The sequence below is a fragment of the Anas platyrhynchos genome, chromosome 3 (assembly GCF_047663525.1).
Source record: "Anas platyrhynchos isolate ZD024472 breed Pekin duck chromosome 3, IASCAAS_PekinDuck_T2T, whole genome shotgun sequence".
NCBI classification, from domain to species: domain Eukaryota; kingdom Metazoa; phylum Chordata; class Aves; order Anseriformes; family Anatidae; genus Anas; species Anas platyrhynchos.
Window position 1 is genome coordinate 69,061,112 of NC_092589.1, and position 23,716 is coordinate 69,084,827.

General features: G+C 40.5%; 1 protein-coding gene and 1 long non-coding RNA gene across 8 annotated transcripts in view; one reads left to right on the forward strand and one right to left on the reverse strand.

The window, feature by feature from the left end:
- Positions 1 to 1,266: 1,266 nt before the first annotated feature.
- LOC119716681 (uncharacterized) lies at positions 1,267 to 14,683 on the forward strand. 3 transcript variants are annotated; one of them, XR_011808402.1, is made up of 6 exons: positions 7,914 to 8,229; positions 10,938 to 11,037; positions 11,677 to 11,792; positions 13,679 to 13,811; positions 13,956 to 14,033; positions 14,226 to 14,683. It is a non-coding gene; the product is annotated as an uncharacterized lncRNA (long non-coding RNA). The 3 variants fall into 3 exon arrangements; XR_011808401.1 differs by lacking the exon at positions 7,914 to 8,229 and adding an exon at positions 1,267 to 1,649 and having other exon boundaries at positions 13,679 to 14,033; XR_011808400.1 differs by having other exon boundaries at positions 13,679 to 14,033.
- Positions 14,684 to 17,863: 3,180 nt separating this feature from the next.
- Positions 17,864 to 23,716, reverse strand: part of SLC35F1 (solute carrier family 35 member F1) — a 244,252-nt gene continuing 238,399 nt past the window's right edge. For all 5 annotated transcript variants that reach the window (XM_038177344.2, XM_027454642.3, XM_038177346.2 and 2 more), the window contains one exon: positions 17,864 to 22,071. In XM_038177344.2, the coding sequence (XP_038033272.1) occupies positions 21,847 to 22,071 (225 nt within the window). In that variant the 3' untranslated portion in view covers positions 17,864 to 21,846. The remainder of the gene's footprint in view (positions 22,072 to 23,716) is intronic.

Consider the following 23,716-nt stretch of genomic DNA (forward strand, 5'->3'; position numbering starts at 1 on the left):
CCTGGAACAAGCAGAGACGTTTAGGCAGCAGTGCTGTGGTCGTCTTGTTCTAATGCCTTAGTTGTCTGGCGTGATGCCTGGCATCTTTTGATGCCTCGTTATCTTGTAAAAGCAGAACAGCCGCACACGTGGTGCAGTTTTCCAATGAACGAGTCACAAGACTCTCGGAGATATGGCTGGTGAAAGACTGTTGAAATGCTCTTAGAATTATAATGACAACTTATCAATGCTTGGAACAAAATCATCCTTTTACTGATTAATTCACAGGCTCAGGGAAGAGTGTTTGCTCGTGAAATCTCTTTGCTTTTTTTTTTTTTTTTTTTTAATTATTATTTTTTTATTGGTGATCTGTTATAAGGGAATGTTAAGAAGAGCACAGCTGTGGACCCCTCTAAATTTAGCTCTGTTATCAGACAGCTGTCTTGGGAGACTAATAGATAAAAGCAAAACATGACTTTTCTCACCAAATAACAACTGCTTTGACACGCACAGCTTTGAGAGATAAGCTGCCTGTACATGTCTTCATCTCCAGAGCTGTGATCTTTATACTGTGGCTCTGTAGCCCACTGGGTAGCCAGCTGTACAATGTGGGTATCAGACCACCTGTAGCCATGCAGAAAAGAAAACTCTTTGGGACTCTTCAGCTGAGCAGAGGTTCCCTCGCAATATAGCTAGTAATATAGAAGAGCTCTAGGTGAAACTGCACCTGGCTTTTATCAGCAAACAATAGTGAGAGTCTGTATTTCAACCAGCAGCCAGTAATGAAAGATTCCTTACCCAACTTACTCTACCTCAGGCAAAAAGTAAAAATCCAAACCTGGGCTGGTCATTAGCAGATGTCCAGCTGATGAACAACCGTTTTGAGAGATGCCACTCTAAAAATTACACTGTAAGAAAATTGAGATGAGCAGAAGAAACTCAATGTTTCTTGATAGATTTATACATGGAGAACTTCTGTATCTGACAGACCTGAGTCACACTGTTGGAGGACAGACAACTCTGCATCCAAAATAAGCTACAGCACAGCTTCTTTCAAATAGAGGAATGACTCAGAGGCACCCACTGTCACCACGTCTGGTGGTGAGTCCATCAGAGTTCACAGTGACACCCCCTCTGGCTTTGAACACTGGACAACAAAGCCAGAGCAATCTTCACACGTCAGGCTGCAGAACAGCAGGTGGCTTGTGTTTGTATTTAATACGACCGGCACAACCGCACATTTAATATAAGCACACACAGCTGACAAATGCCCCTATGATAAACCAAAAAAAGCCCCAGAAGCACTCCCCTCCCCTTCAAAGGCCCATGGTAAGGACTATGGTGGCAAGGGTCTGTTCAGAACAGCCCCAAACCCTGACACCTGGGCAGTCCCAACACTTGTTTGCAAGCAGATCACCAAGAGAAGAAAAGGACAAAAATGCATGTTTCTGAGAAGGCAGATTAAAGACTGAGCGCACTAAATCAGTGTTTGCCCTGGTTGGAAGAGGAAGCATGCCACAAAGATAAGTCTCTGATTTTATTCATTGCACTTCTACTTGTCTCTTGCATGGGGAAATCCCCGAAGCCAGTACTACAAGGCAACCACTAGGCTATCAGAAGTCTCTTGATTTAAGTAGTGCTTTCTGCTTCTGGTCCAGCTACAGTGCAGGGTGAGTGTCCCACCTTTTCTCTCTCTCTTGCTAAGTTTCTGATCCATTTCATTTTAGTCCATTTTAGCAGTTGACTTCACTTTCAGTTCCAGTTACAAATACCCAACACTACATTTTTGTTTCTTAGCAAAAAACCCTCTGTTTGCTGACCATTATCTATCTAGGGTAAATTGTCTGCAGATGCCCAGTATGTGATTATGAAAGATTAAACAAACAGTAAGGGAACAGCTTTAGGAATCCAAAATGCCAGTGCTGACGATGCATACAATCATGGCTTTATTATTGAAGGGAACACAACATTAGATTGAATATTGAATGCTGCACAGCCTCCACAGATCTTACAAGCTACAGTGGCTTTCTGCTAGTGTCTCACAGTGGTTCAGGAAACGAGGGAGATGCTTTTCTACCCAGCAATACATAATGGAAAAAAAAAATGCAAAAAATAATGTCCTTGGTACTTACTACTTCTCTTCACTACTTACAATTCTGTGATAATTAGTAAATACTGGAAATATATTAGAAACAACACCTCACTAGAAAATCTTACTTGATGATCCTATTCCCGAAATTTGAAGGGCTTCTTCATTTTCTAAATTCCTGGTAATCTTAAGTAAAACCAACACCTTTCTCAACACTCAAGCCAGGTCCCTCGAAGGTGAACAGTGCTGTCACAAAAAAAATATATATACATATATATAAATAATAATAATCTATGCATTCACAGGTTAGAAAACAAACAAGCAAACAACTCTCACATCTGTAGGATTAGCGACAGTAACTTCCCCCAGACCGGTTTGCTCATTATCTTTTCTGACATCCACACAATATGACGAGATGAGCAAAATCAATTCTGCCTTTTGCTGAGTTATGCAGCAGGTGGTTCTCTTTGGAATGTATTGACCGTCTCCTCATGCTTCGTTTGTTTCTTTAGACATTTTGGCAAGGTGGATTTTATGGATGTCCTTCAGAATAACAGATATTGGGTGAAAGAATAAGTCTACAATAGAAGAAAGGGAGGTAGAGGAAGTTGCATCTTCTCTACAGTGACAGAGCTCATAGGAAGATAATCTATGCTGACTCAAATGGGGTCATCTACAGCTTTCTTTTCTGGCCTTCCCTCTCCTGAATCTTCTTTATGCAACCTTTGAAAAGTTTATGATACGATGACACCATATTGATAAGAATCACAGAGAACAAAGTGACTTAGCGGGCTCTTTCATCTCAAAGCTGTTTCCAAGAAACGGAGGTACATATTGATTAAGATCAAAAATTACACTCTGCCATTTGAACGCTGACTGTACAGTTGAGAATACAGAGGAAGGAATTTGTATTTATATACCAAGATCAATATTGTTTACTTGCACTTTACACCAAAAGATGTCAGTATGAGTAGGATTTTTAGTTTTTTCAATCCCATTGGATTAGCCATTGGCTTATCTATAAAGAGAGGTGCTCCAGAGTCCAGAGCAAAGGGACTCACGTGGGCAGGGTAGGTCCAGAAACAGCTCTACCTCTTGAAAAGATGTTCCCTATGGTCTAAATGGGATTTTTAAAATTCTTTTGGGCAATAATTAACCTCAGTAAACTGCAGGAATTAATCAACTCAGTAAAACTCTTGGTAAGACAATAGTGATGTGGCATTACTAATGGGGAAAAACACATATTGCATTAAGATATGAAATGTTTTGCACATAATCTGAAACTCACAGCTCACTGCTGACTTCTAACGAGGTTTTGCAATTGTGCCAGAAGAGGTTTCCTCAACAAGGGAGTAACATTCTGAGCTGTTTATAACTTACCAATACATACAACTGTTAGATACAGCTTCTTCAAAATCTAATATTATAATATATACTTTGACAATGGTAATCTTGGGATAAAAAATAATGAACATAATGTGATTAGTAGCTGTAATTTCCATTTCATGTGAATGCAATAACTCTAACTCAAATCTAAACCAGAAAATGAGTAACTATGACGTTTTTCACCAGCCAGACCCGGAGATATAATTAAAGAGAGTACCCATCTCCATTTGGAAATGATTGAAGCTCTTGAAACTAGATCAATTGGATCCCAAGAAATATCCCTTCCAATAAGGTCCATATAAATTGCTCATATTAATTTAACTATAAATTACATAGGATGTTTTTGTTAGGAGAAGAGGGAAGAACTTTCCAAAGTCTCTGACTATTTCCTACTGTATTAGTTAGCATAGGAAGAGGAACTGATTCCCAAAAAACAAATGTGTTATTATTGCCAAACACCACTCTTGGAAATCAGAGACAACAAGCACCTGGTAGCTTATCAATAGTGTGGTCTAGTCAAAGAGATTTTCTTATCACATCCTTTTTTTTTTCAGTTTTTATTCTTGAGGGTTTTTCTTATATAGCTTTAAGAATGATAATGTGGCTTCTTCAGCATGTTTTAGGAATTCATTCTAACTTGATAGGTAATAAATCCAATTTATCTGCAGGCTATTTTTTTTCTGTTAATTAGTTTAATGCCATTGATTTCAAAATATCTCCTTCCTATGAGACTGAAGCCTCTCAGGTACTCTGGAAAGCTCCTATCAGTGGACAGAAAGTGTGTTTTTGCCCACTTTTATAAAACCTTTTTTTCTCCCAAAACAATCATTCCACATTTCAGTCATTTCTGACAGTCCCTCAAGACTCCTTACCCTTTCTGCAATTATTCCAGTTTGCCAATACCAGTTCTTTGGAAGTCAGGGATCAGAGTCTGGTCTTCATGCAGCTGTACACAAACTAGCCCTGGCTGAACTCTGCCAGCCATACCATGTGTCACACATTTGAGGAAGAGAAAAATCCTTATAGGATATATTGTTTGTTCATTTGTTTTTATTTTTTTTTTTTCCAATTTTTCTCAAAGTCTGAAATTGAACAATAAATTACTTTCTTAGGGACATGGTTGCTATTGTGGAGTGAAATTTAAAAAGCCTCAGAATTGAAGGATATGTACTGTGAAACACAAGATGAATACAAGGAATGTAAAAAAGGTCTCCAGTAGTGTAATATGTTTCATTATGTATATGATATCAGATTGCAGGTAGCTATTCAACCCTGGACATAAAAGGTCCTGTGAGACCAGCAGCAAAAGACAGTTTATCAATTGTCCTGACTATTCACAGCACAGAAAAGTGACACTGAAGGCTATGACTAATTGTTATTTAAGGATATATTCAAAACCTCTAACCCAGGACCAAAGCCTTATGTAAACCTGCAATGTACTCTCAATGTAGGATAAATTAATCTTTATTTCATAAACATGTTGTGTAGTCAAGCACAGAGCTCATGTATCACCTCATTCTTATGCATCACGTATTGAGCTTTTCAGCAAACCACAAGCACAGTTAATTAAAAGAAAAAGAGCAGAACCATTTTGTAGGAATTACTTTGAACATTTCAGGTAACAGATGTGATGTCCCAGCTACTGCTGCCATTCCCAGAGTGCACATCAGAGTCCTCTTGCTAACTGCAGTGCACACACGCTGCCACCACTTCTGCCTTGCACTTTATATTCAGCTTTTTCTCAGCCTCATGGGGCACATTGTGCTGTGTCTTGGGGACCTTCTGGTTGGGGACCTGCTGGAATACAGCTTATGGAGCTTATGGAAACTACAGATAGAGAGAGCTGGCACATCCCAGACCTTTATCGGTGTGGAGTAGAGGTGTGGGTAAGGCATGCCTGCAACCAAAGCACTTCTGACTCCTGGCTCAGACACAGCCTCCCCCACCTTCCATTGCTTCTTCTCTCCAGCCATTTTATTTATTTATTTATTTATTTATTTATTTTCAGAACATGCCTTTTTATTCTCATTTCTCCCCTCCTGTTGTTGTCTCCACCCCCTTCACAATCAGTCATGTGGTGCTTGAAGTGAGCAGGGAGAGCATGCATCCATGTGGTGAGCTACGGCGTATCCTTGTGTGGCTGAAGAGGGGAAATACACACACTCACCCTCTTGTATAAGGAATATACTCCTCACCTATCCCATGAGAAACAAGCTAAATCTCAGGTGCTATATAGTTGCACTGCACAGAAATGCAAGAGGCCATTTTTTTGCAAGAGCTGCTATGTATCTCTGAGGTTTTCTTTCATGTTTAACATTTAAAATCAGGTAGAAAAATCATTTTGTTGACTCATTTATATCTAAATATCAGTTGTCATAAAGGCTTTAGCTACTTATTTCAGTAAGAAAAGATTCTCTACCTAAGCATTTAAGCTTTCTGTTGCATTTCTATTAAAAACAGTTGTAACTATAGGACACTAGGGTACTCATTCATGAACGTCTTAAGGGATAAATCCTCTGTTTGAATAACTGCAAATGAAAAGTTAAATCCTGAAATTCAATTGCAGTCTAAGTTTTCACTGTGGGCCAGAATGTTCTAATAACCTAAACATTAGGAAAACTGAAAGATCTACACAGCAGTGTAATTTCCATGGAGAAAGAAAACTTCATATTCAGCACAATCATTTATCTCTTACAACACATCTTGTTTGAATTTTTAATTTACCATTGTTAACCCTATGTTAGTGTTTTTGTTTGTTTGTTTTTTAACAGAGTGAAGTGCTTACAAGAAAAAGAAAAAAAATAAAAGCTACCATTCAATCACATAGTAAAGCACAGTCCCATCACAGCGCTGTGGTAAACAATTAGAGGTAAACACGGATAAATCCAGATTTAACCTCCTCTTGCCTGCCTTTAACCACAGATGATTTGAAAATGATTCAGACTGAACAGCTAATAGACAGAAGTTTACTGAATGCTTTAATTAATGTACAACAGTGTCTTCAAACTACACACATCACAATGTGGGGTCAGAAGTTGAAAAGATATCGAAGTAAGGGAATGAAAACCAATTGCTAATTCCTTTTTGTAGCAAGAGGAGGAACAATGCTTTGGATGGAAGCATTGGAAGAAATTTATAATCTCAAATGATGTAGAAAATAGACACACAGTAACTCAAATATGGCAACAGACCACTGCATGGCATTCTTTTATTATTATTATTATTATTTACTTTTTTTTTTTTTCCCTAAGCAGATAGACCAAGCAGAAATAGTGAGTTCTGGGGAGATGTAAACATGGAGAGGAGACCTGGCTTTAATGACTTCCATTTTGAAGCATTAGACTTTATAAAAAAGATGTTTTATTGGTGATGGATAAGAGTATAATTCTTGCATACAAAGAGTCTAAAAGCACTGAAGATCATTCTAAGGTATTTATTCATTTATAAGCCAGAAGGAGTTCTAGTAGATAGGAGCAGAGAATGCTTTAAATTGATGGGGTGAGGGAAATGGTTGAAAAGACTGGTGATGAAAGAGACCTTAACGGCTCAAGCTTTCAATATTTCACTGATTTTTTGGGCTTGCGTTAAGAGCCAGAACTTCAGTTTTGCAGTTTAGTTTAAGACAAGGAGAAAAAAAAAGAAGAAAAAAGTAAAAACAGGCCTTTAAACTCATATAAACAAAATTCCTATAGATTTTGGAAAGTTTAGAACCAAGACCCACAGGAGTGAGAGCTTCGGATGGTCTTCTAAGCCCCACTCTCTGTATCTACAAAACAATAGTAAAAATATTTTGGTTGAGAGAATTGCCAACTTGCAAATGGACAGTTTAAGAAAGTCAGATTGGAAAGAGACATGATGTACATGTTTTCTGTCAAGAACATTGCTCTAATTATTTGATTATTGTAAAAAAAATAAGGTCAGAACCTGACATTTAATTGGGGGGAATGGGGAAGAAATGCTACACAGGTCAGGACACTGGATAATGAACATCATTTTATTTCTCCATGCATGAACACCTATGGTATACATATCCCTTTTTGATGGCAATTTTTAATAGGGTCTTACAGCAGGGAAGGTATAAACCAGGCAGGTAAACAACAAAACAGAGCTGAAAGTCTACACATCTGCTTTAACTGGCAAAAGGCCAAGTGGCCAAAATAAACCATTATAACTGCAAAATTTATTTCTGCTTTGTTATTGAGAGTGTAGGTGCAGAAATATCAGTTACAGAAATGTCAAGATTTGTCTGAATGAAATATGAATGGAGATGCCTGTGTGTATGAGGACACCCAAAGAAACTGAAGAGAGCAAGGGTTAAAACATTGGCATATAGCAATAGATAACTGAGTATGTGGCAGACAGCAACCAGACTTGTAAACCTGGGATGTGTTGCCATCAGAATGCATCTCTGTTTGTGTAGATGGAAACAAGAGGGTGGCAACATCACACGTACCACTCCTGCTCCTGTCACCCAACTAGAAGTCAAGTAACAGCCAGGAAGGTAACCAAAACAAGAAAATAAAGGCAATGGACAGCAGCTGTGTGTAATGGCAGACAATGGCAGACTAATGGCAGACAAGATAAACAAGGTTCAGAGTTGAAAGCTCATTCCATGGTAACTGCAGAGTCCTAATGGGCACGTCAGATCTATTGGGGAAAAAAAGAAAAAGAAAAAAAAAAAGGTCTTTTGTCTTTTTCTCCTGAGAGATGTGTTCAGGACTTGGAAGGAGAAGTCACGATTCTTGGTGTTGCTCACTACTGATCCTGGCCAGCTTGTGAGTATGTGGGTGTGAGACGGTGAGTGGGTCTGATACCTGCTTTTGTTTAAAGTAGCTCCGTACCTTACACAGACTCCTTCTACATTAATTTGCTACAAGATTTCAGTTAATAGAGGATTGTTCTACTGAAAATGAAAAAAGTTTTTAGCTTCCTTAAACTAGGGAAACCTTAAAAAAAAGCCCAAAATATCACCTATTTGTCTCATGCCAGGTGAACACACTTTGGTGATAAGACTGAGAAGCCTCTGCTGCTGGAAACACTTGTGCTAATTACTTCCTCCCTTAGTTATCTGTAACAGAAGCATAAAAGAAGTGGAATTGATCTCTAAAGTGCTGTAGCCAAAGAACACCCTTTAAGGAAAAACTACTTTAATTAAACCAAGAAGAGCTGCAGCTTTTCCTCAGGACAAAACTGCACACCCATCCAAAGGAGCAGTGCCTGCAGGACTGCAGAGTTCACAGTAATTAAGAACAGAGATGAGCAGCTCAAATGGGAAGAGACTGAGCAAGGCTTAATACATGCTGTCACCCACAAAACGATATTAGAGAGGCCAGCTGATGGTTTAATCTGGACAGAGAATACTGACTTGAACTAGAGATAGATCTGGGAGTCATTAACATTCCCCTGGCAGAGAGTCTAAGAACAAGTTTGAACAAAGGATAAGAATAAAGAAGGAAAGCAACCAAGGAACTAAATTCTCTCAGACTTACAGGGAGTGGGAGGGGGCACAGTTAAGAGCACCTAGAGAATTGTTCGAAAAGCTGAGGAGACAAGCCAAAAGAATGATAGATTTCTACATCTCAGGAGAACATACAATTGCCAGAGAGACTTGCTGGATGATGTCAAGGTGCTTGCCAGTCGAACAGGGTGAGAAAGTAAAGGATCGGAGATGTGTTCACATAGATCATCCCAAGGGCTGGGCAGGAGCCATCCCAAAGCTTCAGCAACATCTGGCAGCTGGGCAGAAGGCAAGGGGATCAGCTACTGCCTAGTGATTACACAACGCACCTCCAGAAAAGGTCAACATTTGCAGCTGTCTGTTATTAAGTAGGCTTCCGCAGAAGTTGTTCCATGTGTATGGATGCCTTAAGGTGTCATCAGGGAATGGGAATGAGGGGCTGGCATCCAAAATGAGAAAACCCATTCAAACAGAAACATTGGTTGACAGCTCAAGAGAGCACTACCTTTCAAGAATAATCTGTACTTTTTTTTACAGCAGCCCTCTTTTCTGCTTAAACACAAAATCTATTAGGCTGCTGATATGTTTAAATGCAATGCATAAAACATTTCTCCATTTCATTGGAGAAACAGGTACAAATGTGAAACACACTCAAGAAACATAAGTGGGAGCAATTCAGCACTTATAGCATTAGTTTTTAATACAGCAGCATGATCAAATGTTGAGAGCTCTGCCACATAAAACTGGGAAAGAACAAGCGTATTTCAAAAACTTATTCCATTTATCATTTTTAATTACATCCTTTAAAGGCTTTTAGAGGCATAGGGCTGTTGAGTATATCCCCAGCAGAGATATAAACACAAGAAAAAGATGAATATTAAATCATGACAGTGTCTGTAATTCATCACCACAGCAAGACCAAGAAACAAGACTTGACTCTGCCATTAGTACTGATCAGTTGTCTCAGCGAAAAGTAAGAAGGCAAATGTGCATGGTAAGAGTGTCGCTCACAGGATACATTGAGCAACACTGTGTATACCTAGCTCTACTACACACAGGTTCTAACACAGGGCTTTGCAAGCATAACAGAATCATTCCGGTCTAATTGTAGGTACCAAGTTTCTCCATGTGACTAACTCAGTCTTAGAATCCACAAGAAACAAATAAAATATTATTTCTTTTGAAATGCTAATGGGTAGCAAAAATATCTACAACGTGTGAATGAGCATCCCCTGCCACATCCTCAGCAGGATGAAAATTATTTTTGCTCATATCTAAGTAATATAAATACAAATAATTGTATGTTAAATTGATTACGTGAAAATCACTTGTACATAAGCAAAGCCCAGGCAACTGATTGCATTCAGGTAATCAAATGTGAATGTAAGACCCCTTGGAAAAGGATTTGTTCTATGGGGCTGTGGATAAATACCATTGCCTCACAAGTAAAGCAACTCCTATGGAAGTTGTGCTTTCATCCCCATTAGGTGCTATTGCAGCCTGGGTTGTTCTGTGTAGGTGTTTCCATTTGGGGATTTTACATTCTGCAGTTGTGAATGGATGGCATGACCGTCTGGTTCATATTCTGTGTACAACACCGTTAATTTCATGGAAATCAGAATACCCAAGCACTGTAGCTGTGTTATATTTTTCAAAATATGTTAGTGACATTTACAGATTGAAACAACTCTTGGTTAATGGTTATAAGCTTCTGTTCAGTGCGATCTCATGTGCTCTTTTCTTTTCTCTTTATCAAATCTGTGTAACAAAATGGCCCATTTGCACTCTGCTGTTAAAGATACTGGCACATCTCTAGGTTTGGCGAGGAAGGAGAGGAAGAGTCCAGAGTAGTCGCAGCTGTTACTGCTTTATGAATCCATAGTTACAGAGGTGAAACTGTCACACAAAAGCCCAGATCCCCAACAGTTTTTCTTCCCTTTATTTATCTCCCCTCATCCTTTCTCCTTTTTTGCAGAATGAGCAGTGAAATGGGTTACACTTTTTTTTTTTTTTTTTTTTTTTCAGGCCTGTTGCAAGCCAAGTACAAAGCAAACAAGAAGGGAAATGTTGAACATAAAATCTGGAAGTTGCTTTTGTCCAGAAATGTTGATATAATCAGACTGAGGTATTTAAAAAGTCTTAAAATTCTTCCAAACAAAACATTTTGAAATAACAAACAAAAAGTGCCTGGCACTTCTCATTAAATTAAACTGTCACTGGCAAACTCCAGACACTCCTCTTACAGAGCCTCAAATACAAATAGTTACTAATTGCCATTCAGCTTTTGCAAAGAAAAGCCAGAAGACAGCCAATATCAACACTGTAAAATAAAGAAAAAGAAACTATGGTGGGTTATTTTCCCTCTACTCAGACATACTGGCCATCTCTTATGTTTACAGAGCTGTCAACTCCCCAAAAAAGACATCTGACACAGCAAAAACTTTCCCTCATATGTTAATATACGCTTTTTTAAAGTCATTTATTGGTGGGTAGTACTGGTAGGAAAAAAAAAAACGAAAAGAAACCAACAGCAAGAAGGGAGCTTGAATGCCTTGTCTGATAGCAAGAATAAAGCCCCTTCCTGTACTGGTGTTCTTGTTTGAGGGATTTTTCTTCCATCTTGCATTATCTGGGAGGGGCTGCATTGGCTTTGGCAGTTTCTGCGTTAGGTAAGCACACATCCAACACAAACACCTCAAGAAACAGCTTGAAAGGAGGAACCGCCTACAAATGCAGCTCATTTTTCTTTCCATCTTGATTTCAGAGGGACAGCTGGAAGCCCTGAAGAACAGTCCGGGTTACAGTCTGGCTGGAGATCCAGGCCTTCAGGTGCGAGCAGAAAGGAAACAAGTCCACCATCAGGACTCACCAAGAGATCAGGTTAGGTGCAGCTTGTTTTCTTACAAGCTACCACCACAAAGTCCCGTGAAGCTGTTAGTGAGGGATCAGACCCGCAGCAGCCCGCAGCAATCACGGGGCAATGCGTAGATGTGCTGAGGTGGCAGCCCCCAGGCAGAGCGTGGCTGTGCAGGACGAATGGCAGCTCCAGGGCACCATGCAAAGTCAGTGGGAGCTGCTAAGAGCAGAAGTCCCTGCTTTGCTGCATTAGCAGAAGTCAACAGAAACCGCATTACGATGTGTTTGGTAAAATCAGAGGAGGAGTCACAGCAGGCTGCCTGCGCTCAGGGCAGGTGCTCTGCTGGCAGGCTGTGCTAACACCTTGGGACATTGCAGCGTGAGGGTAATAGGCGGGTGGATGAACCATGAACCCTTCTCCCAGCCCTTTCCAGCCTCCTCAATATCCCCCCAGCCCACAGTCCGTCCCCACCATTTCTCTCCTGCATCATTTGCATGTCTTCACCAATGCTCTTCCATCCCAATGGGACCCTCTCACTTTCCCCACAACCACCATTTTTATCTCTTAACCCACTGACATTTCTTTCTTGTTTCCCTGGGGGTCTCTCCCACCTCCTGCCCTGCCTTCTCCTGCCCCTCCTGCTGCCTCCTCTCCACCCATGAAGTGACAGCCACAGCCTCAAACCCTCTGTGCCCGCAGCAGTGCCCTCAGAAGTGCTCATGTCTACAGTGTTCCTCCTGTCCCCTACTCCCGTTTGCGCCCTCAAGCCTTCTCCCCTCAGACACCCCACTGCTCCCTCCATCCCTTCTGCCATTGGGACTGGGCCTGGGACATGGCCATGGAGGTGCTGACCTGCTGGCCTGACCAGCACCCAGAGGCCAAGCAGGGGTTTGGGTCACTGCTCCACGTGCCTTCTCCCTCACCATCACAGGGCACTGCAGTACCCCATTCCTGGCCTTGCAGATGGTCTTGCTCTCAACACTCACTATATGAGCAAGGCCCAGGACAGAACCTGATGTTAGTAGGGCTGCCAAAGCCTATTTTTTTGGCCTCTGTGTATTGGCATTTTGCTCCAAGTCTATAACATTGATGTGGAAAAGGTCTCTTGGTGTCATGTATGGGCAAAAAAAAAACATGGTAAGCTCACAACAAAAGAGTACAAATTAATGGGAGAGCTAGGGTATATTTTTAGTGACCATGTCGCTTCTTCCAGATACTTCGTGTTGTACATTCACAGCAAAGTCTACCAGTATTCCCTTGTCATAATAAAATACCTGTGCTGTCACTGGCAGCGATGTTTCCCTTTCCTCAGTAATGGAGACAAGCCACTGCTGGTGCAGCTGCTGCAATTACTTTCTTTAGCTCAGCAGTTTACAACAGTAATTCTCATTAAAGTAAACCTGTGGAAGGTGCCAGACTGCTGGCTCTGCTGAGCACAGCCCTACGTGTAGCCACAAAATTTGAACTCCAGTTGCTTGTAGCAGCACAAGGTTTCTTGTGCTGTCTTCAGCACATATCCTTCCCCGACAGCACTTAGGAAATAAAGAGAACATGTGCTGAGTTTACATGATCAATAGGATCAATAGGATCATGTAAACAAAGGAAATAAAGAGAAAGCTCAGCTGTGTCTGTATGTCCCTTCTCTATCATGAAGCGAGGTCTGCAGTACAAGTGAAGGTTTAGGTTTGGGGAATGAGCATTCACAATCCTCCTCACAGCTTGTGATGACAAATGGCAGCTCAGCCACAGCTCACATTTGTACCAAACACAGCTCAAAGGTGGCACTTGTGCAAGAAGGAGAAACTGAGAGTTACCAGTTATACCTTGGATAAGCCTTGTTTTTATATATTTTTTTCATTTTCTTTAAAAAAATAATTTATGGAATTAAGCATTTCCTTGGTGCATCCAGCCACAGAGCAGCTGCAGAGGAAAACGTGGGCTGCAGGAGAGAAGACTTGGGAAGAGGAAGCTGGTCTCCATGTCTGTAAATGGATTGTCAGTGCTACCCCTGTAATTAATTTAAGTCCTCACAAGAAGGAGAGGTATTTTGCTATTTATGTTTGTTTCTCTTTTCCACTAAGAAGGGATGATGTAGGTTACCACCACTCTTTCAGTCTAAATGTCACTTCACAGCCTGAAATAATACGTCTCTTTTGTTACTGCCTTGTGGGATCCAATGACTTCAGGGATACCTGTGGCTCATCCTGCACCATCCACCCCTCTTAATTTCAAAACTGGAGACAGCTTTAGCAAGTAAGAGAAAAGTAAGTAAGAAAGGTTCACCTTCTCTGTAAATCAAATGCTTCAGGCAAAAGCACATTTTATCAGACTTGTTTTTCAAATCCGTAGTAACTGCTTGCATATCATATTGGTTTACTGTTGGCTGAATATCATATAGCAGAATTGTTTTAGAGGGGTATTTTAATTTATTTTGTTTTATATTTTATTATCTTCAGTTGGAATGGAGCATGGCTGGAATCTGATGTCCATACAGATACTGAAAGAAGCTCCCATTTAAATATTTGGTGACCAGCTGCCTGCATTGTGAGGCCAGAAGCCCATTTTGCTGGGCTACACAAGCAACAGAGCAGCCAGATGTCTGTCTGAGAGGCCAGCCAGAGGCAGAGGACCACATGGAGGGGCAGGGGTGATGGGGGCAATCAGGAGGGAGAGGCAGGGCAGTTAAGGGTCTTTTAGGTGTAAACAAATCCACTTGGATCAGGGATTCAGAAGGTAGTGTGACAAATTTAAAGAGCGGAGAAGATGAGCTTGGCGGTTGTCTTAGCTATGTTGGCTTAGGAAAAAACTGGGCAGCAGAGCACAGGTACCAGGGAGCTATAGCATTCTCTTTTCTTTCAGTACATGCCTGTTCACTTTAAAACCCAGCTCCCTTTTGTAATACATTGTATTAAAGCTCAAGACTAAAATAAATGTTATTATTTTGCGTGTTTGTTTTTTTTTCATGTGCCATTCTGGCCTGGGTGCCCCCTCGCACTGCAGCAGTGTGCCGTGGGGCTAGGCCGCAGCGGTAGGTGGTGTGCTCCAAGGCTCAGCGTGGGTCCTGCAGCTCTAATGCTCCTCACCAACTTGGTTATTAATTGAATCCTGCTGATAACGTGAACAAAGGTGTCATCCTGGTTTGTGCGTACTCTCTTTTTCTTTTTAATTAAAGTGTAGACTCACAGAAGAAGTCTGGGGACATAAAGACCTATGAAATTCATTCCAATGGTTGCATACGTGTTTGACCTAGTTAGCATCTGCAAATCTGTTTAATGCCAAGAACTACATTAGACAATTCATGCAAAAGCTCACAGGGAGTCACATAATGAGACTGTTCAGATTATTGTTGTGATTAGTCCAGTCCCTTCCCCCTTCTCACTCAGGAATATCATTTAGGCAAGTAGTCATTTTAAGAATATGCAAATGTTGATTGCAAGTTTGCTATGAATCTGGCAAAAAGCCAGGCTTCTGTGAAGCTGGCTACTATAGGCAGCATGAAGTTAAATATGCATGACCTTGCATAACGTTGATCCATGGGCTTGCAGGCATCCTGCACCTGTAAAGATTCAAGCCTACCAACTATCAGTCCCTATTCTGTATGCAAAGTGTCTCTAGCATCATAGTTGAATTGCTTAGCATTTCAGTGCTCAATGATCATGTAAAGTCAGCACATGTTCATTACTTCTCTCTTCTTTGGTAAGTTCTTGAATAAAAAAGTCATGTATTTATCCATGGTAAATGCAATACTTTGATCTTGACAAAAATACATGTATGGGGAGGGTGGGAAGATTTCATACTGAAAACATCTTCGTGGTTATATTAAAATTGGATGAGTCCAGTGTTACCAAGACAAGGAGAATAAAATGCAATGGTTAGTATAAATTATGTATTTGACAGTGAGGAATTAATGATGCATTATTAAGATCAGGGTAGCACTAGGCAATTGCCTGAGGGCATTGTACATATTCAGGAGTCACAGAAAAGTCAACTCTGGCTCAGTGTTATAAATGATAATCTAAAGTAGAACAAAATTTATAAGTCCAATAAAATCAACTTCACCTAGTCTCAATTTACAAATATTTGTCTTGCATATGTGATAGGCTATATGTATTTTTTAAAGAGGTTCTTTAACATTAGGCTATAAGTGGCCAAATTCTGACATTTTGAATACCAGATGAACTCCTTTAATAATTTTGAATAAAAAATGGAACTTCTAGGATAACAACAACAACAAAATGCTGCCAAACAATGTCAAATTTATTCTTTTAAAACAGAAGGTCTGCACAGAGCACTGACTTTCCATTCTGAACCTCATAATTTACTTGTAGCCAAATTTTGCTTCCTCCCTCTCATTGCTTTACAGCATCAGGAGCTCTTACTTGCCTAAGGGAAACTGTGGTGAGATCAGCAACACCTCCCTGTACCCAACAGAGAGACCTCACGGGGCCACGGACCAACCGTGGTGTTTTCCAAGGCTAATCAGTCAATTCCCAGCCCTATGGAAAGGCCTTCCTCCACACAGCTGACTTTTTTATTAATAAGTGCAGTGGTACTTATTATTAACTTACCTTGCACTTCAGGCTGGAGCAGGAGGATGACATTTCCAATGCTCTTACTCCAATGTCATCATTACCGCTGTGTTGTTAGCATGTGGTACCCACTTTGCAATTGCTGTGGCAACAGGTCAGTGGCTGCACAAACAGAAGTGTGCCCTTTTGCAGAGTTTCTGCATACATTTTGTCTTAAATTGAGGAGCAGTCTTAGAATAACTCTTATACCTGTAAAAAATATTGCTTCCTGAATCATATGCTATAGCATATTGCTGTTAAGCAGGCAGTATTTCCAGTGTTTTGGAGAGCTAGCTCTAAACAAACAAAGCCAAAAGAGGACTGGTAGTTTTAAGGTGAATGTGTGTCCTTCAGTGTGGAACATTTGTTGTTAAGTAAATAAACATCTATTTATACCTATTCATAATCAATTGAAAGAGTTATTTCAAGCAATTACTGTTGGTATGACTCAAGCACCCAGGCTAAATTCTAGCCAGACAATAAAAGGATTTTATTTTATTATTATTATTTTTTTTTTCTAAAGCTTGACAGGTTTTTGAGCAGATTTGGAGGAAAATACAAATCAACTGTTAACATGGTAAAGCCATGCACAGTAACTCCACTTCTGGAGCTTTTGATGACTTAGGAGACATTCACACTGCAAAAAGAGACATAAACCAGCATATTGCTGCAGCACTGCTGGCTTTGCAGTGTGTGGGACTCCATCCAGTCATGGTGCAGAGGGAGGCTGGATACGAGACCACCACCTTCCATTCCCTTTTCTACTCTTTGGCAAAGAAGTATGTGAGAAATACTGACGCGAAGTTTCTGTGGAGACATCAGGCAAAGCTGGATGGACAGATGCACATGCTGACAAATACTTTTAGAGGTCAGTACATGTTCACAAAATCCTTTGCTCTCACATACTTACACTCTTTCTTTTCCTTCTTCCCAGACAGACTTCAAATGATCCAGTCTTGTTTTATTTCTTTCCCCAGTTCTGCTCCTCCTGGCACACCTCTTCCCCCTCTATTTTGTCTCCATCCTTTCTTTCCTTGTTCCATGACTCTCCAGGGAGCAGTACTGTGCAGGGCAGAGAGGCTGAGGTTGAAAGGCTGGGTGAGGTGGCTGCAGATGCTCAGTAACCACAGCTCTCCAGCATCACACACACGAGTATATTGCCCCATATTAATTCTAGCATGATTAACCATGTCAAGAGGACAGCAGTGGAGCACTTCTATGTCTAAATGAGGGTGACTAATGTCAGGATATTAGAGGTAGCCACAGCAGCATTGCAGAGACAGAGGAGACCATGTATGCTTCAGGACCAGCACCTGGGGGCCAGGTAGAATACCTGAGGATGTCTGATGGCACATGTTTAGCACCTGAATTACACCCTTGGAAGGAGTTGTACCTTAACTACTTCTCAAGGGAAAGAAGTCCTCAACATACCAAACAATTATGCCCTGCAGTCAAGATTTACACTTCAGAAAAAATCATTTGAGGCTAAGAAACCAGTAAGGAAGCAGACAAATAAAATAATAACCCTGCTTTCATAAAGCATTTATTTTTTTATTTGAAAACATTATACAGGCATTACATTGCCACAGCCAGTCCATATAGGAGCATGCAAATATCAAAATGAAGAAAGGTTTGTTCAGCTTTCTGATGCAGGATTTGGGGTTGGGATTCTGTTTGCTTGGTTTTGTTTTTGGTTCATGTTCCCATCTGCGGTGTCAAGATTAGTGTGCTTTATTATGGCATTTAACAGTAAAATCCTACCCATGGGGTAAAATTTATATTTGTAGCTAGCTTAGGAATACTAAATGGTTTAAAAAAAAAAAAAAAAGAAAAGAAAACAATACTACACGCTTGTCAAAATGTTAATAGCACAAGTTAGCAATCTCTACACTATACATTGAAACTTTTTCATATGACACAGTGGTGCAAAATTTTCAATTGCTTGGTCTTTTGTTGTGTTGTTTTGAAAGTTTATAGCTGGAACAAGGACAAGGTCTGTCTCCCAGTGAAGGTTTTCATCCAGTAGCAGAAAATTACATCAGTCTTGCTAAGGGCTGCTCAGTGCCAGCAGTATATCAGGGTTTCAGTCTGTTCAGGCAAGGATCTACACAGAACTAGTGATGTCCTAATGCAACACGGAGAGTAGCTGCCAGTTAGATAGCTGAACCTCTGCTGGTGTGTACTGAGGTCTTGAACTGCAGGAAACAAGCAGGTAGAAGTAATGCTTTCCTTCACTAGACCTCAGCTTTTCAGTCAACACAGTTACTTGTAAAGCTATACTACTGTCTTCCTTTGAGGTCCATCGCTCAGCACACTGGTGGTAATTGAAGTTCACACCTTTCTTAATGGGAGAGCAGAAAGTGAAGCAGCCCCACTCTGCATGTGAAACTCCCCCTGTGCAAGTAACATGGGGGATGGTGGCTGGGTGCAGAGTGCACACCCAAACATTCGTATCTTATTTCCGTACAACAGAGCCTTTTAAAATAGACTACAAAAACAGCTCTGGATGGCACGACGCAGACACCCCATGGTTTGCAAACTCCTGTATGTAAAAACTCCCAGTCCGGTGAACTGCCCAGGACATGCCTTCTGCCCAGCTCTTTCTGAGAAGACTCCAACAAACATCTACAAGTTAGTGTCAGAAAAATGAAGAGGGGTAGGCGGAAGGACTACAAACATTTGGCTTGAAAATAAATACTAATAATGAAATAAACCAAAAAGAAGGAACTGTAAACATGGAACAAACACACACACCATCCTCAAAGGTCTCAAGACCAACATGGGGACTAATGTTCAGAGAAAGGTATTTAATTGGTATAAAAGGTAGCAAAAACACTGAGATGACATGTGCCCGCCAGTGTGCCTCCAAGCACCTGAGAGAGCCGTGGTGATTGTGACCAAAGCCCCTGCTCCTGGAGAAGGTATGAAACCTGCCTCAGGTGGAAGCTCTCCCTGGGCTTGACCCAAGGACGTTTGCTGGCCCACTGTGCACAAGGGCCTCACCCAACCATATGCTTCCCACATGGGTTTCCACCCTGCAAACCTCTCCCTGAAGTATCAGGTGATCATTCTTGTGTGGGGGTGTTTTTTGTTTTGCTTTCTTTTCTGTGAATCATGTAGTATTTAGACTTTCCTTAACAACTCCAGAAAATGTACTGATATTTCTCTGTGGGAATCCTCAGAGCTTTAAAAGAAAAAAGAAAAATCTTGGGAAGATGAAGGAGGATTCAAAGGAGTTGGACTCGATGATCCTTGTGGGTCCCTTCCAACTTAGGATATTCTATAGTTCTATGATTCTATGGATGCTAAAAAAGATTAAAAAAAAAAAAAAAAGGCAATGAAAAAAAAAAAAAAACTACCTATAATTGTTATGATTTTAAAACCAGGAAATCTTAATTGAAGATTCTGGAATGTCTGGGGGCATGGTTCCACAAGACCCTTCCCTCAGCTGCAGTGGGAGCCTAGCAGGCAGCCTAAACACAATGGGACAGAAATCAACTCTTCTCCTCACCCACAGCAAGAGTAAGATAAAACATACATCTGCTGTTCAGTAGCATTTTGGCATTTGTCACTTCACGTATATTTGTACATGTAGTTTTCCCAGTCTGCTTCAGGGAAGTCCCTTCTATATTACAGCAGAACAGGACTATAAAAGATGGATGTTACCTCAGCAGAAATTCATCCTGCTTGGTTGAACTGTGGCCTTTCTAATCTCCAGAGTACAGATTTTTCTTTTTTAAAGGGAAATAGGAAAGTTGCATTTTTCAAACATGAAGACCTACATTTTCACTTTAGACAGACTTCTTCAGCAGAATGACATTCAAATCAAATTCATCTTATGTGCCCACAAGCAAAATATTCATCAGTCTTCTGTAAACCCCATTTTCAAATACAATGAATATATACATGCTTTTACAGCACTGTTGTGTACTTCTTAAACTCCTTTCTTCTAAAGATCCCAAAACGTTTTAAAGTAACTTGGTCCTATAGCACCCCTGTGAGGTAGGTCAAATATCTTTATTCCCTTATATACAGACTGGGAAATGCAGCCACACAGAAGGTAAGTCATGCCCAAGACGATGCAGAGACGTGGCAGATCTGTGAATAAAACCAAGCCCTCCTGGATCCTTTTCCTCTCTGTTAGGTATAAGGCTATCTCCTTTTCCTTAATTTTAAATTAAAAATAGATGGTGGAGGTTGAATAACCATTTCCTTTCATTGTGCTCTCAGAAGAGCGAACATACAGATGTAGATTCTCATGGCTGCAGCTATGATTTCCCCCTTCTGATAAGGCTCCTGGAGAAGTGCAGTTGCAGAGCACACCCTTACTACTTTCACATGTCCCCAAGAACATAAGAAAACTGCTGAATTATTCTGCTAGTTTTGTAGTTAGCGAAAGATAATTGGCTACACCCTGCTGGTACGAATGCCTTTGTGCTACCGCAGCAATACCAGCAGATGGTCCAGTCTTTCTATTCATGAATTCCTCACATAATCTTCCTGATTTTTACAATTTGTGGGTTTTGGTGAAAAACTGTCACATTTCTAAATAGCTATTGTTAGAATAATGAATCACAGAACACTAAGCAAACTGGAACAGCAGAAGGCGCCCTCGATGCATTGAGTATCTAAAATAAGTGCCCTGATCCACAAGATATGTCATCTTACCATGGAGAGGTACAATACATAGGAAACTAGAAAATGTATTTCTTTTTACAGATTAAAATTTTAAAAGTAAGAAATCTGTGTTAGTCATGACTACAGAGAAGTTAACTCCCTGTCACCTGATGTAGAACCTCAGTCGCTAGGAAATCTGCCATGGATCATAGAGAGGTCAATGCTTGAGTACTTCACTTCTGCAAATATAGAAAGGCTAAAATGCTCGCCTTATACCTATTCCTAGAATAGAGACGGATATTGTAAGTTGTCCCTCCTCTGGATTCATGGAGCAGATTACCTAGAAAGGGCAACTAGATAGCACAGATGAATTTGTTGTCTTTCCCTCACCAAATCCAAGGTGCTAGAAAAAACGTGTCAGGGGGTTGCTACCATGAGTAACCCATCTATTTTGTGCAAACAAACAAATCTCAGAGAGAAATTAATGGTGACTGCACACATGTATTTGCTGTAAAAAGGTGGCTTGTCCACAACTGGTGTGGCTTAGGCATAATATCTCTCAGTGGGTGCACAAACACCCTTCAGTTAATTTCTTCTTGTAATTTCAGCTTAAAATATTGAATAGCTTTCCCAGGTAGTCTGACATTAACTGATTCATATACAGCAGTTTGTATGGCAAACATGCTGTTAACATCATGAACGAGGGACTGGCATCTCCTTGCAATGAACACCCTGGAACAATTAATTTTATGTTTATGAGCTTTCCTTATTTGCTACCTTGCAGCTCACCGGTGTAACTGCACCTGGTAAATACCTTTCTCTATGTACAATACAGAGATAATGGATATATGAGCTCCACTGAATCATCAGCAGGTGATCAACGGCCCTGGGTTTAGGCAACTCTAATGTGAGGCTCCTCTTCTGTCTCCTGCCCCAGGCTGGTGTATGTTACCGAAGGCTCCAGCTGGCCGGTGGCTGGCAGGTCTACAACAGGTCCTGAAGGGTTTCGAAATTGCTTGTACACCCGAGGATCTTGGGCTACGTAGGTGGACGTGGAGGAGTAGAGCACCAGCCCGACAAGGATGGTGAAGAATGACAACAAATAAAGTCCTGAAAACTAAGCAAAAAGAAGAGTACAGTCATTAGACATGGCAATGCTCATCCTGAGCTCATGAAGACCCATGGACAGAGGTAGGCACAGATCCTTGTTGTGGCATGCACATCACAGAAAAAGCCTCTTGTCACCAGGATGGCAAACTTTTGGGGGAATGTCGCTTTGTAAGTTGGTTTGCTCCAATTAAGTCCCCTGTCTTCCACAGCTGGTACCTTTCCATGGCCCAGGCTATTGAGTATTAGTCAGGTGGGTCGTGGGAAATCTGGGCTCCAGTCACTGATCCTAACATGAGTTTGTTGTGCTTTTAGCCATATTAACTACCTCTGTGAGTGCAAGTGTCTCTAGCTCTAGTGTGGGGTATCATCATCTTCTTTTTTTTGTCAGGTAGCTGCTAAATGTAAAGTTAATTACAGCTAAATCATGTTAGTGAAGTATAATATACCACCCGTAATATAAAAACACCAGTAAAATAACTTAAATAACATTTAAAACATATACTTTCTTTAAAAAAAAAAAAAAGAAAGAAAAAAAAAAGCCTTTAATAAAGATCCTTAAGAAAGCCACCTGCAGCTTCTTTTGCTTGTAAACTGAAAGCAGATGACAGAAGATTTAGTGTGAGTTAGAACAGGACAAAATTCAGCTGTGAAACATGTTCTGGGTTGACCTCAAGAGGTTTGACAACACTTGTGGAAAGCAGTTAACTGAAAGGTTGAGCATGCATATTTTGGCACAGAACACCACTAGATCAGAGGTCAGCCTGAATTTTCTGACATGTCCAGACTCAGTGTGCCTGGACTAGGAATATAACACAAATAACTTTTTTGGAAATATTTTAGTCCTTATGGGTAAAGGTAAAGCCTTTGCCTTGGCTTTAAGCCTTTGCCTATGGCTCTAAGCCCATATGACTTGTCTCTCGATCCTAGACTACAAGTTATTCTTTCTTGTATGTTGTGTGTGAGAAGCTGTGATGGACAAATTGTCCAGCCAACTTGTTGGTGAGAGTATAGAACAGATTTATATTTGCTGGGACTTTAGAAAGTGCCTGTGTCCTGCAACTGTCAGGACACATACTTCACATATCCATACTTCAGCACCAACCTGCAACCTCCAACCTGCAACCTATGATTAACTGCTTCATGCTTCACGACATGCTTCATTTTATTATTTTACATAGAGGTGTCTGAAAATCTGTTCTTTAATCCTAATTTATATGGTACTATGATGGATGCCCAATTTGTCTCCTTTGGACAATTTCAGCATGTCACAAGGTGGATAGACCAGGCTGTATTGGCAGAAGCTTTCTAATAATTCTGCTTCTAATATTTAAAGAAACAATTATTGTGGTAAAAGCAAATTTTACTTGATTTTACTTAAGTTAACTTAGTAATGATGCTGATTTGGTGCAATTTAATAGGTCTACAGAACCTGTGTAAAGCCTCCCACCTGTGGAAGCATTTGGCTTTTTTACACAATGTAAATAATTTTCAAAAAACTTTGGACAAATAACACACGGTGACCTATCTGGACCTGTTTTTGTTTCCTACAGCTGGTATGCACGTTTTAGAGGGAAAGCACCATAATGGGGAAAGTTTAGAGTATGTCAGAAGGATTGTTGTGTAGAAAGAGTGCTGCTTTTCATCAGTTGTTA